Below are 14,715 nucleotides of genomic sequence, written 5' to 3' on the forward strand. Positions count from 1 at the left end.
ATTGAACTCAATCTTCATCATGTAAAACGTTCTATATTTGTGATTCACGTGAAAAACTAAAAGTATGCGTTTTCACTGTAACGAATATGTGTTCAATAGATCTTCCAGTAATAATCTGATCGGTAGAAAACACACGTCTCCCCTCCGCTCTGCTTCAATGGAAAAGGGCCCTTAGGAGGTTGAATAGGAGATGATGGGAAATCCCATCGGACACACGGCTAGTATATAGTAAAGTGTAGTGGCGATTGGCGACGGAGTTTCCGTGCAATATAGCGCTAGTCTGAAGACGTCATTATTATTTTTATTAGAAGTCTTTATTGCACACACACATTACAGAAAAACAATACATAAATACTTAAGAAACTATACAAAGCGTGCAAGGGCGGCCTTATCGCTAAAGCAATCTCTTACAGGCGACCTTTTGTGAAACGATTTAATTGACCAGAGCGCGAGTGGTGCAAGAACTGAGAAGTAAAATTAATAAGCTTGAAAGTAGATATTTACATTGTACATAATATGTAAAAAATAGATAATAGAAGACACTCACCGTGGAGTAGTGGTTGTGCGCGGGCTGGTCGCGCTCGGGCAGCTTGCGCACCTTCATGGTGCCGTCCGCGCCACACGAGAACACGCGCCCCGCGCCGTCTGCCGGGAGACATGCGTGAAATAACGGTATCGTCAGAATAGGCCTGACACGAGTCCATCGCCCGTGGAGACAACCATGGGACTGCCTCATCTCCACGCATGGCGGCGAGCTTATCGCCGGCAGCTTGGAGCCCAACGAAAGTCCAAGGGCAGTTCTCAGACTTGGGCACGATTGGAACGTGTGTAAAGTCTACCAAACCGCATTTGGCCAGCGTGGTAAACTTAAGTCAACCCTGAGAGGACACCCGTTCTCAGTAGTGAGCCGGCGATGGGTTGATGTTGCTAATTGAAGGTGGTTAGTGATGATATAAGTGCGTACTTACCTATATGTATTTGTGTGACGCCCTGGCCAATGTGTTTGAAGAAGGAGCTTCTTGCGTGCTCTCCCGCGAACGTGTGCAGCAGCTGATGTGTAGCTAGTGAAAATACCTGTAAAAAAATTATACAATGTACAATTATTTGCTGCTTTAGTCCAATACTTTTAATTTATTTACTAATTTAAATGTGTTAAATTCGTCCCTAAGTCAAACGTTTTACAAAAAATTACCCGCGTTTGAAGGTCGGCAAAAGGTTTATTATATTCATAAAGTAGTTAGTAGAAAATAGAGCTTTTAATCTATATGGCACTTACTAAATTAGGGGCCATTTTTGGCGGAAGTGATGTATGAACGTTACTTCCGCCCGAAAAAATCTGAGTAACAATCAAGTCATCAAGTTTTGCCTGATGAAGTTTTAGTTCAACAAAAGCGAGAGGAATAGATATACCTTAATGTCCCCGTCAGCGGCGCCGATCGCGTAGTAGTCCTCTTTGGGCGAGAGCGAGACACACTTGATGGGCGCGTGATGTGCGTTGAGCTTGTGGCGCGGCGCGCGCGCGCGCAGGTCCCACACCAGCACGTCGCCACGCCGCCCGCAAGACACCAGTGCGCCCGCCTGCCCCGCCCACGCCACGCACGCCGCTCCGCCCTCGTGGCACGTCCACGCTAAAACACGTCATGTTGTATAACGCGTGCTGACAGCCACTAATCATTCTGTCTCGCTTACACACTATACACATGTCACCACATGTGTGAGAGCGAATGATTTATTTTTGGTTCTGTAATCAACCGAAATATTGTATACTCGAGTATAGTCAAGACAGTAGATTATTTATCATAAGGTAAGAGGTACTCACAAACCACTAAAGCTTTCTTTATGGGCATCAGAGTATCCCAAATGGCAACATTCTTACTCTCGGAACTGTGACCAGCTGCAAAAAATATATTTTTCATTAGTTAAAAAAAATGATTTAAAAAAATATTCGATTTAAATCAATTTAAATTAATTATTTAATATTTATTAAAGTAATTCAATTTAAATTAAAAAAATCTACAGATTTATAATGAAAAAGCTTTTTGCATTATAAATCTGTCAAAACATCAACATTTACGGTTAGTTGCTTTGGCAATTGAAAAATTAGTCCTTATAATAAATAATATAATTAGTAATTACCTGTGGCGACTAAACTACAGGAACCTAAAAATACGAAGTCACTTATGCCTTTACTGTGGCATTGATGAGTCTAAAACAAAGAATATTTATTATTTTAGTATAGCAAGGGCTAACTAATCTAGAATGATCAGTTTATAAAAAAACTTAGTAATTAAATATTAGACTTGAAAGGGCATAGCTGATAGTACCTTACAATACACATCACTATGACAAGAAACTAGACTAAAAGCCTGTTTCACAACTTCCAGATAAACTTTATCTAACGGATAAATTTGACGTTATGGCGTTGGGAAACTGTCAAAATGACAAATTTATTAATTAGATAAAGTTTATCTGGAACTTGTGAAAAAGGCTCTAAGCATACAAGTGCTGACTGAGGGGCAACGTCTAATTTGTATTCTGTTTTAGGAATGCATCAGCACCTGCTCCTCAATTTGTTCCACCAACAAGATAAAGTTGAAAACTAAAACCTGACTGCAATCGTCTTAATAAACGCTGAAATATTATAGTAAAGGGTGTTTCTTTCGCTTGGTATATTTGAATGTTGTAGTACATTTATATTTATGAACCCAGAATTTTTTCCTCTTTCATTTGACATCCCACTCGATACAATAGCAAAAAAAATTTTGGAGACCGCAACTTTTTTTCATATAACATCCGTTAGGTCAATTTTGAAAAAAAAAATGTAGCATATATGTCACCCGGACTTTTACGACGAATCGATTGACACCTCATTCATTAAAATAGTCACAGTAGTTTAGGCGCTACGGTGGAACACACAGAATCTGGATACAAACATGCATTACATAGATTGCTAAAATCATAACACTTCCTTTCTCCAGACGGGTAAAAAAGGTTGGAAAACTTACAAAGAACGGTCGCGGCGAAGCGTGCGGCTGGTTGCCAGAGGCTGCCGAAGGATGCAATTGCCACAGCGCGAGGTTGCCGTCCGCGTCCGACGCCGCAAACTTGTTGCCGTAATCCGAGAAACGCACGCGCGTCACTTTAGCGAACGCGCCCGGCGCACGGGGAGACCAAACGCAGGATCCGTGGCCCCACTCCCAAAGCTGCACCGATCCGTCTGCGCCTCCCGTTAGGTCTAATAGGTGTAAAAATGTGGTTCAATCCAGAGTTGGATATAAAAGAAATGGGTACGTTATTAAGGATGTGTTAAAAACGTATTGTCGTCATTTAGAGGTTGGTACAATAAAATAAGTCGCCACTCGCCAATTTTGCTTTAGGCTCTGTTATATTTGGATAAAAATCTCAAAGAGGAACCGAAAATTGTGATTCCGGCAAAGTCAATGGATCGCCATAGAACTTTTCAGAAGCAGAGACGGCGAAGTTCCCACTTGATATCAATATGGGGTTAGAACAAATTTCTGAAGAGCCGGTAATGCATTTGGCGTTTCCTCTGATGCTGCAAATGTTCATGGACGGCAGTAATCACTTAACATCAGGTAAACCGATAGCTTATCACTTAACATCAGATAACCCGCTTGCTTGCTATTTATATAAAAGAAAAGGAGAATTAATATATTGGTGGCTGATAAGAATACCTACCCCTATATCTTTTAAAAGAAATTACAATGAGAACTATAGGTAGATATATGTTTTACATCTTAATAATACAACAGTCAACACTGACAAAATGCAATACAATCAGAGTACAACGCACATTCTCAACGCTACCTACTTTTACTTTTTAGTACTTTAACACCTTTTGCTGTTACATAAAACTAAAACATTTTTCACCCGTTTCAGACATACTTACACAACGGTTGTGAAGGATGAGCGGCCATTCGTTTGATATTGTCAATTTTGTGTTTGAGTACCTGAATAAAAATTTATCATAAAACGAAAGCTCCTTATAAACTCCAATAATAATAAATAACATAAACACATTAATTAATGCAATAATAAGAATACAAATATACATTGTTATAATGTAAGTCCGATATATAAACAGCATTAAGGAAAAGTTTACGGACATTTTATTTAAATACACTATAATACCGATATTGGATAACACGAAAAGCCATTAGCACACAGACGTTAATCAGCAAGCGCCTATTCAAACAAACAAAGCTTTGCATGTTTACCGTTTACATTACATCATGTATTTTTTTCTAATACCGAGACAACAAGAATCTATAAATAAAGAAACCACCGACATTTGAGGACCTAATAATGGTAACTAATCAGTTGAACACAAATCTCTAAACTGAATTGACAGGCCTAAAAGAATTGCATAGTATGTGGTACTGTGTACAGTAGTAGAGTTCTTTTCGGAATGGAACAAAGGATAGTAAGCCTTTGAGATTTGTCAATTCTGTTCACTAGAGTTTTCCGTAAAACCGAATTAGCAACCAACGTCTACGGATGAGATGCAAAATAAAACAAGAATGATCGAAACCAAAAAAAGGTAAAGAAACCGATGGTACTGGCGAGTGAGCGAAAAAATTAAATAGGAACTCCACAAAACAAAATAAAAGAAAATAAATTTCTTCGAATGAAGACTCTTAACACTGCCAAATCGAAACTCAACTAAATAAGGTGCGCATCGGATATAGGATTAAACAAATCTCAATAAAATGGATGGAACTAAATAAGGTGCTTTTGGGTATCAATTATCAAGGGAATTACGTAACGGCTGAATACTGAAACGTCAGTTAACAGATTACTTCAAATTTTATGCGTTGTGAGCCACATGGAATGAAAATGCCAAAAAGAGGAGTTTATTTGTATTTTCTAGCTCGCTCCAAACATACGTAGTTTGGTCAACCAATCAAATTCAATGGAATTTTAAAGCCATGTTTTCAGCTCTGTTAGGTTTTCCAGATCTCTGTCAAAATGTATAGTTTTAATAGGGGCTCAAAGATTTACATCCAAAACTTTGAGCCTGTGTAACTTTGAAACTACACTTTGATTATGGAAATCTGGCAAACCATAGACACACATTTTTGTTTTTAGAATGTATGTGCTTGTGTTTGATTGGTTAATATTAAAATGGGAACCAAACTACGTTTATATGGGAAGCGCTAAGGAGCGTAACAGGGAAACTTATCTTAAGGACCGATTCAATAATATTATATTTTTCAGTATTCAGGGGTATCAACAAGGAAGGGAGATAGGAGTTAAGAGTGGTTTCAAATACAGGACTAAAAAAAATTAAACAACATTAAAGCTGATCATAGATTACAAGATGAGCCGCAACGCATTATTCAGTACTAGAAACTCGTCTAGAAATGTATGCTGATGTACCGTCATATGCATTATTTCGTACGTGTAATGTGCGATCAGCAAAAAAGTGCATTCCGATGAAGGTAGTTATTCCGAGGAGAGTGAGGAAGGAAGTGAGGGGGAAGAGAGGTTACGGCAATCACTGACCGGTTTCATTAGAAGCTTGGAGCGATGCAGCACCAGGCGACAGTATTTGGCGTCGTGGCAACCCGGGAACTGCAGGCCCTTTACCTGCGGCCAACATTGGGTTACGCGCATACATCTTACACACAGCCTGCCATAATCTCTTAGAGAACAGTACCAACTGCCATAAACGGACAAATAATGAAACCCCTATTTCACTGATCCTCCACAACAATACAATACACTCAGATACTTTACGATTCATCTCTTATACTTTTTTGGGGATTAAAATTAAATGCAATAAGTAAATATAATGTTGTGAAAGTTTTAGTAAGTTAGAAATATGTATAAGCGAAGCGCTTAGGCGGCACGCAACAATACCACTTTATATAAATACACAAAACCCAACACCATTCCGACTTCCCGACACCTGAATGAGTGAATGTATGACAACATATTACTAAAACATTATCAGTTCTGTTTGAAATGAAATACGTACAGGCAGAAACCGCGGTTTACAGAAAATAAGGTTGCAAGAAATAAGATAGTCTAAAAGACGCCTGAGTTGATAAATCGTTCATTCACTCATTCAAAATGGCAATAATCGTTATTAAATATCGTACACGTACTGTGGCAACGTACGCTTCGTGGCCAGTTGGCTTTGTTTGGCTTGCCTGGTGCTCGTGCTGTGGATTTATTTCATCAGTTCAAAATTCAAATTCTTGCCCAGCATTACTTTATTCCCTTGACTTCCGGGATGGTTATATTAGCCAAGATATTACGTACAGAAAATAAGACACATGGCCGAATACTAAAGTCCTAGTAAGTTGTTAAGCGAATTCCAAAACAAGTGTTGCTTTATGGTCAAAAAGTTAAAAATAGTACATTAAAAAAAAACCGTGTTTCAATTGTTAAACTTAAATTTTGTTTGAAATGTTTTAGCACCGGGGAAAACGATATTTATACCTTACGAACTTCATATTATTTTGATAACTTCTACAACAGCAACTATGTCATAATTCAATTTTTCAATTCAATCATGTCAATTGATGGTTAGAAAAATTAGTATTACACTCTGATATTAGTCTTATTAGTCTAATCATACACTAGTACGATACAACTTCGTTGGCGATAAGCTCCATATACACCACAAGTTCGCAAATCCATACTAATACCATATTATTATAAAATTGTAAGACATATTATATGCCACGTGTACATGTTGCAAAAAGCCCGCGCTGGTTGCCCGCTCGAACAAGCTAGCACAATTCAAAATATAAAATCTATGTCATATTAGGTTGTTGCACAACTTAATATAATTATATAATTAGGTTTAATATTATTTTGAAGAGTATTCATCTACATACTTAATTTAACTTCAATTTGCGACGTACGAAGTTACTTGAGCGATTACCTGCGCGGGATCCATGCGTTGTGTACGTTAGCATGGTATGGCGCGAAAAATTCCACACATTTTCTACTCGCGCAAGTAACCTGCAGTTGTCACACGATCATACAAGTTACTTGCGCGAGTTACATGCCCCGTGCAAACGCTGTACTATATAAATTTTTCCCAAATATTTACTTAAAATTATTTATCGCAAACGAATTTGATATACAGTCTAGAAACGGATTAATCAGCCTTTAAATACAAATAGTAAGTTCCCAGTTTGTATGAGAGTTTATACTTACCACACTGGCGCCGCGCCCAGTCTGTCCAGCCATGCCTACTGGAGCCTGTGGAGCGTTTGGGTTTAGTGGTGAACTGTTACCAGTGCCAGGAACTGAACCTCCATTTGGTCTGAAAACAATTTAGCCAACCTTAAAACCAAGCAGTCGCCAAACTGAAAGGAGTTTCGCATTTCCTAAAATAAATAGAGTAATTATTTAAGAAGACGATTTTTTGCAGAAGTCACAATATAAAAGAAACAACATCAAGTTCTTAATATTTTATTTAACATAAAATAAAATACATACATAACAAAGAATTGATACCTTGCATCCAATGAGTTCGGGCCATGAATGTATGTATATAAATATGGGGTATATGATACTGAATACAAATCTGAACTCGTTTCCTAGCAAAACAGTCTAAAACTGTACTGAAATTTTCAAAGTTTGTGATTTTGATCACTGAATAGAAACTTGAACTCATTTCCAAGCAATAACTCCACTAAAATAAATTTCGTAATTTGGAATAAAACGTACAATTAGAGTAAAATTTAACAGCGTTCATTCAGTTTTTTGCTCTTCCTTCATGTCCAATATTTTTTTAATTTATAGCGCTTGGATGCTGATAAGTGAGGATGCAGCCTAAGATGGAGCGGGCTTGCCTAGAAGAGCGCACTAGTCTATTGACTTGAAGCAACTTATTTCGTTCATTTACCTCCTAATTTTAGATAGCGATACAACCTAAAAACACCAAGACTAAGAAGTATAAGCGTGCTGAACTCACTTATCGTGATGCTGTATGAGAAGGAACCCAGTGTCGGGCAGCGATGCGGGGTCGGCCGACAGCGCCAACAGATCCACCTCGCACTCGTCCTCGGCCCAGCACGCGCCGCCTTTCAGCAGTAACGATACATCCATCTCTTGTACCTCCCGAGCTGTCGCTACAGCTAGGAGACCTCCACCCACCTAAAAAGTACAAGTTTTTTTCTTACATATTATAATTTTTTTTGTAAATCACGTGTAAGACGAAAAGGATTTGAAATAAATGAAATCAACACTTTTTCTTCGGAATCGAATGCCTTAAATCTTAAAAACGTTTCCACATCATTCAATTGGTGAATGCAAGTATCTAAATTTGTTAAATACCAGATTTCATTGCTAATGCCTCACACTTAATGACTTAAGCGAACGTTCAACGAACATGGCGTTAAATACTTTATGAATTTTTCAACAAAATCACGGTCAACAGAACAAACCGTTTAAGAGGCGACTAAAACCTAGAAGAAATAGAAATACGACACTGATATACAACGAATACAAATTTATTAATGTCGAACGAATTAAAGATCTTACTTGTCGAGAAGAGCTAATAGGTTGGCAGTGTTTCTCACAGGATTGTGTTAGTTCATAGTCATTCACGTGAACCTTCGTATACATGGACTGTTTTGTTCAACACTTAAGTTAATTCTAGGTGGAGAAACTTACTTTGTTGAGTCATAAAGCGGTGATAGTTCAATACAGAAGTTAATTCTAGGTTCATTTAAGTAGCGAAACAGCTCCACAGAAATCAGCGGAAGTTCAATAATAAGGTAATTCTAGGAACTTACTCTGTTGAGACAGAACGCGGCGATAGAGTCCTGCTCCTTGTGTATGATCCGCACAGGACTGTGCAGCTCGTCGTCTTGTAGTTTCGTCTGGTGCGGTATGCAGCCCGCGCGCCCGTCCGCGTGGGCCTCCGCAGACAACGACTGAGTCCGACGGCGGGAGAACACTGCTCTTATGAACACTTCCTGTGGTAAACAAAAGGTTTCAGCTAGTAATAATACGCCATTTCTCGTAGTTAACGGCAGTAAAAAAAACCCAATGCTCCTTTGAACTTATAGCATTTCTTCATAAGAGCTATCCATAACCACAATTGACTAATTGTCAAAATGCGTAAAAACCATAATGAACGGTGTTTTTACCGAACGAGACTGCAAATAGCTGCTTCGTAAGAGCTTTTGTAGGTACAGAAAAATGATTTATAGTTGTTCTGATACTTTTATTGTACAAGGGACGAATAGTAGAATTTCTGTGGGTTTCGCCCGCTAATATGATGATACAGCACTCACATGTACGACACTTTAGAGAGCAATTAAACGAACGTTATTCTTTAATAAAAGTACCAGAACATCTGACATTTTCAGTAAACAGCTAGTCTCATTACTAGATTTTAGTGCGTACACGTTTACGTTTTGTTTAGTTACGGATAGTTTTGGAATGGCAAGCTTTTTTTGTTTACCTGGGGAACCGATTATTTGGTTTGTTTTCTGGATTAACGAGTACTTACCTGAACAAGCTCTTGTCGCACCAAGAAGTTCCATAACCGTCGAGCTGGTGCCGTGCTGTACAGTGCCGAGTTGAAAGGCGTGTTGTGCTTTTCTAACAAACATCTGGAAATAATAAAATACAGATGCAACCTTCCTTTTTACACGACTGCGGAGAAGCCCAAAGTAGGGTTGTGTTTCATCAGTATATATGTATGTGTATTCCTCGTAACTACTCAACGGCTCAACAGATTTTGATAAATGATACGTCATTAGATTCGTTTTGATGGCGCGAGTATCACAGAGTACATAAAATTCTTTAAAAAATCAGAATATCGAAATTTATGCCCTTTTATGTGCAGACTGAAAAAGATGCAATGCAAACCGCCGCAGGGGGGTACATAATATATACCTACATACATACCGTTGAAACACATACCCCTCCTTTTGGGCTTCGCCGCAATTGTGTAAAAACAAAACAAACAACTAAACAAAATACGCGAGCAGAGAGAAATCCCGTTCGCGTGCGAGATATGTCGAATCTTATACATCTTTGCATTTTAACCTTCATCATAGCTCCGATTCAAAATATCGGCGCTGAAGTCGCCGTCGACGTTGCAAAGTTGCAACCTTTTGGAGTCGAAATCGAAGATCCGTAACATCCCTAATTAAAACGATGACGAATGGTTTGCTTAATTCATTACCTGTATTTATTAATAGGGGGCCCGGAGGTCTGCTGGTCGGGGAAGCAGCCGGGGATATAGTGCGGCGGCGGCGCGCGCGCCTCTAGCGTCTCTGTGAGTTGCTGCTGCCACTGCTCCACGCGACGCAGAGCCCCGTGCACCGTGGGGCTTGTGGTTGCTAGTTCTAAGACAATAATTTACTATCATTAGTCCAGGGACAAATCTAGCGAAATTCCACGCGTAAGGATCGGTGTACGAAATGTACGAAATTCCGCTATAATATACACATAGGAACGGCATTCCGAACCAGTGGTAAATTATTTTGATGATTCAAAAGCACTTGTAAAAGTTTATATTTGAATAAAAATATATTCTATTCTATCCTTTTGAATGTTAGTTCCATTAAGAAGTGCCATACTGCATACAAAACGTTAAATAAAAATTCAGCGCGTGAATTTCGGCTTGGCTTTTCCCTAGACTTGGAAAAGACATGTTGAAAGCCTAAACGACCGACCGTTAAAGAAGCCCCAATCGCCTTCTGTCGCGTCACGACATCAAACAACACAGTAATGTATCTACTTCTCTAATGTATCTTCTAATGTATCTATCTTAAACAGTCACCTGACATTTCAATGCCGCAGAGCTGCAAGAAATGCTGTAACTTGTGCTGCGCGAGGCGAAGCACGGCGACTCGCATCACGTGCCACGAGTACGAGTCCGGCTCTGAATGCTCCATATTGGCTCCCTTGCGACGTTTCTCAGGCCTAGAAACATAAGAGAGGGTGACTTGTGAACCAATTTTTATCTGTATTGAAATTGTTCACAGTTTCAAGTCGTATGTGAAGCCATGCAGCTAACATGGCTATTGGATTTATTTGTTATAGGGGATAGAGATATTGTTAAACAAAAAAAAGCTTGTTAGGGTGGGATATTTTAATATAAACTAGTTTAATATTTGTGAGGCACAGTTAGTATAGCAAAAGGTATAAATTATATCAGTACTAAATGACGCCCACGACTTCGTCCGATGGCTAAAGGTTTTAAAACTCTTGTAGAAAATCTTAGATTTTCCAGCCTAAAAAGTAGCCCATATCCATATCCAGGATGCAAGCCATCTCTGTGTCAAATAGACGCTGCCAACGAATTCATCCCAATTCAATTCAATTCATGGGTTTTTAAATCCCATGGGAACTCTTTGATTTTCTAAGACCAAAAGTAGTACTCGTATATGGATTTCCCCGGAATGCAAGCTATATCTGTACCAAATTTCATCAAAAGCGGCCTATTTATTGAAAACTTACACTTAATGGCCTCTGTTGTTATGTAATATATAGGATACTTAAATAGGGAAACTGCGTGAGTTATTATAAACATAAAAGAAATCGGCTAAGCCGTAAACAAACCTGGTGGTGGAAGTATCAAAGATATCGTCGTCGTCTTCAGCCTCGCTCTCATTTTCCTCCGCATCCTCGGCGCCGGATTCCGCGGAGTCATAATCGCTGTTGTCTGGATCTTGCTCGGGCGTTGGCTGAAAACAAAATATACATTTCTAACCATAACCTTAATTAGTCACGTGACTATGACCAAGCATGTCCACTACAAGATTCACATTCTCAGAAAAATAAAAATAAAAGTGAGTTATGTAAAGAGGTAAAAGATGATAATGCCGCAAAAACTTGGGAGAGAGAACAAATTTTTTTACCGAACCTTCTTCTTTATTTTGAGCCCGAAATCATTTTCCAAAGAACCTAAGAAACATCAGTTTGCTCAATAAAGTATTTTTTTAGTCTCATCGGGACAAGAATATTAATAAAAATACTTATTGGTCCACTATAAACAAGATAGTTTTATTTACTAATTTTAAAGACTTCAGTTGAGTGTAATTAAAAGCCTTACCTTAGTTAGCAGAAAGGTCAATATGCTGCAATGGGGTGGCACAAACTGTTCCCTGTAAGTAGGTCTTCCCTCCTGAATGTTCTTATGTGGCGCAGTGGGGCTCAGGCCTAACAGTCGCATGTGTAGTAGCGCCCTTTTTTCTCTCAGCGATGACCAAACAGATGTACCCTCTGACCTTTCTACGAGTTTCGGCTGTTCAGTAACATTAAACTCATGATCAGTACGAACGGAGAATGGAATGAAATATTCAAATAAAGATAGTTTGAATTATAATAAAGAAGTTAGTCGATTTTCTAGGATAGTAATATAGAAAGCAAAGGAGCGTTTTGGGACTAATGTTACGTTTAGGAAACAATGCTATATATCATTTGATATAATTTTTGTTCCACTTGAGAGTTGATTTTTCGATTTGAAATTTTTTTAAATACAAAAACTGTTTCATACAACAATTAATTTGTTGCTAAATTAAATATTATTTGGCGATTCAAAAATCGGTAATTTTTTTAATTTATCACAACGAATGAGAATAATTTATCATAGGGACGTAAGATATTAAGACTATATATAATATGAGGGTAGTTAGTCTAAGTCATGTTAGTTATGAGTACTATTTACCTGAGGCTGAGAGGGTGCTGTAGTAAGCAGCCTCCTGACGCCTCCGCCGAACAGTTTGGCGTGGGCCTTATTATCCGTCACATGCGCCGCGAGTCGGTACAGCAAATGTGCGTCTCGAGCCGCTAGCGCCCAGCCCAGAAGGGCTAGATAAACCGCGCAGAATGCCTCCGCTAGAAGCACAGGCAATCTAGGAGCTTCCTCTTCTTCAGCCGCGCGCAGGGCTAATCCGCGTAATGCTGACACACCTAACAATGCAAAGGACGTCAAAATATCAACTTAAGATAGACTATTGAGATTGCCGGCATATCAATTAAACGTACAAAATAAAAGTGAAACCACACGATGCGTTGCGCTGCGTCATCGTACATAGAAATCGCTGTACCATGCCACTCGATGCGTTACGACGTCCTACGGCCCCGCACTGCACCGCAACGGATTTCATACAAGAGAGACGAGGCGGGAAGGGGTGGTGCGTTGCAACGCCTTACTATTTACCGGAGCGGCAACGCAGTGCCCGTGTGGCACCCAATATTCAAATCCACAGCGCTGCGGCCCCGCAACGCGCCGGAAACGCATCGTGTGGCCTCAGTCTTATATTGTAAAACCGATTACTCGCAACGACAGGCATCCTTCCTACATTTATCTATCATTTATCTGTCTCGATCCCATTACCAAAGTTCCAGTGATTGGAGTTCAGGATTCTGCGTTTAGCGTTTGTTCTAATATAATTATGGAATCGCTGTGATTTCTAGACACACAAAAGTCACATCGCGATGCTCAAGTTTTTTACAAACAAACTCAATATTCAGAACTCTAGTCGTTGGGATCTATGCTGTTATAAATTATGTTTACACAAAAATTGTTAATTTATCACATTTTATTAAATCCTGAATGAGTTACTATAAATACCTAAATTATATCTATATTCGTTTAGCAAACTATGAAAAATAGTGAATACGTACCGGGCCATTTGTTGGGAGGAGTGGTTACAACAAGTTCTTCAGTCGAATATCTCCGCGGTCTTATCAATAGATTGGTTGTACCAGGAGTTTCAGCGATCATACTGTACACAAATTATAACTATTTTAGTGTTTAAACTATCATGAGTGATTTCCATTATAAAAAATAAAAACCGGCAGAACTTACATGATTAGACGAAGTAAAAGAATTATAATTAACTAGATGATGCCCGCGACTTCGTGCGCGTGGATTTATGTTTGTCATAATCCACTGGGATCTCTTTGATTTTTCGGGATAAAAATCCGTCCTTCTCCGGTAGCAAATTTCGTCAATATCGATTAAGAGAATGGGCCTTGAAATGCTAGCAGACAGACCGACACACTTTCGCATTTATAGTATACATGCAGTAATGATTATGATATTATATAAGTATATGATAGGACTTCGTCTGTGATGGCGTTTGCTGGCGCGCGTGCTGTGCTTGTTTGGAGTGTTTTTTTTGTTAAGAGTGGATGGTTTTTGTGTTAGTTGGTGTTTTTTGGTGGTGGAACTGACTGAGAAGCGCTCTAAAGGGGCGCCGCGTGTATGCCGGCGGGCGCTGGCGCAGACGGAGTCTATACTTGTATAGATTCAATAACTTGACAATAACTACAAACTTGACATTGGCTGATCAGAGTAAAGCCAGATTTAAAGAAAAAAAAAATAGGTATTGCACTTAAGTAATCTTACCAATCATGGTGTGCATGCTTCAAACTGAAAGTATCGGAGTCGCACAGACTCTGGTAAATACAGGCGGACAACGCAACTGCCAGCTCTCGTAGAGTGTGCAGTAGCCGAGTGGCAGAGCCTCCCGGTATGCCCAGCTCGCCCAAGGTGCCGAGCATGTCGTGTGCTACGGACTGAAATATACTTCCGTAAGTTAAAAATAAATGAATAGGAGTACATGACTAGTGATGTTGGGGTCCCAAGGTCCTGATACCGCTTCGTTTAGAAATAAAGTCTTTCATAAAAAAGAGCACCAAAAGAGCAACTGCCCATTTTTTCACCGGCTTTTCTCAGGAGAATGTGCTGCCTGAACCGGT

General features: G+C 39.3%; 1 protein-coding gene and 1 long non-coding RNA gene across 8 annotated transcripts in view; one reads left to right on the forward strand and one right to left on the reverse strand.

Moving 5' to 3' along the window:
• LOC123874443 (dmX-like protein 2) overlaps positions 1-14,715 on the reverse strand; it is a 57,854-nt gene that overhangs the window by 5,548 nt on the left and 37,591 nt on the right. For 4 of the 7 annotated variants that reach the window (XM_045919786.1, XM_045919784.1, XM_045919787.1 and 1 more), the window contains 19 exons: positions 14,363-14,532; positions 13,636-13,736; positions 12,674-12,918; positions 12,059-12,250; positions 11,566-11,690; positions 10,784-10,926; positions 10,184-10,346; positions 9,503-9,605; positions 8,781-8,963; positions 7,958-8,139; positions 7,195-7,303; positions 5,527-5,610; positions 3,911-3,971; positions 3,006-3,235; positions 2,137-2,206; positions 1,820-1,894; positions 1,411-1,628; positions 969-1,074; positions 548-645 (listed from right to left, as the gene is read on the reverse strand). In XM_045919786.1, coding sequence (XP_045775742.1) covers positions 548-645; positions 969-1,074; positions 1,411-1,628; positions 1,820-1,894; positions 2,137-2,206; positions 3,006-3,235; positions 3,911-3,971; positions 5,527-5,610; positions 7,195-7,303; positions 7,958-8,139; positions 8,781-8,963; positions 9,503-9,605; positions 10,184-10,346; positions 10,784-10,926; positions 11,566-11,690; positions 12,059-12,250; positions 12,674-12,918; positions 13,636-13,736; positions 14,363-14,532 — 2,658 coding nt within the window. Of the gene's footprint in view, positions 1-547; positions 646-968; positions 1,075-1,410; positions 1,629-1,819; positions 1,895-2,136; positions 2,207-3,005; positions 3,236-3,910; positions 3,972-5,526; positions 5,611-6,131; positions 6,189-7,194; positions 7,304-7,957; positions 8,140-8,780; positions 8,964-9,502; positions 9,606-10,183; positions 10,347-10,783; positions 10,927-11,565; positions 11,691-12,058; positions 12,251-12,673; positions 12,919-13,635; positions 13,737-14,362; positions 14,533-14,715 lie in introns of all 7 variants that reach the window. The other 3 variants (XM_045919789.1, XM_045919785.1, XM_045919788.1) reach the window with 2 other exon arrangements.
• On the forward strand, positions 2,364-12,390 carry LOC123874453. Its single transcript, XR_006797922.1, has 3 exons — positions 2,364-2,421; positions 3,332-3,337; positions 12,381-12,390. It is a non-coding gene; the product is annotated as an uncharacterized LOC123874453 (long non-coding RNA).

Source organism: Maniola jurtina, chromosome 18, assembly GCF_905333055.1.
Source record: "Maniola jurtina chromosome 18, ilManJurt1.1, whole genome shotgun sequence".
NCBI classification, from domain to species: Eukaryota; Metazoa; Arthropoda; class Insecta; order Lepidoptera; family Nymphalidae; genus Maniola; species Maniola jurtina.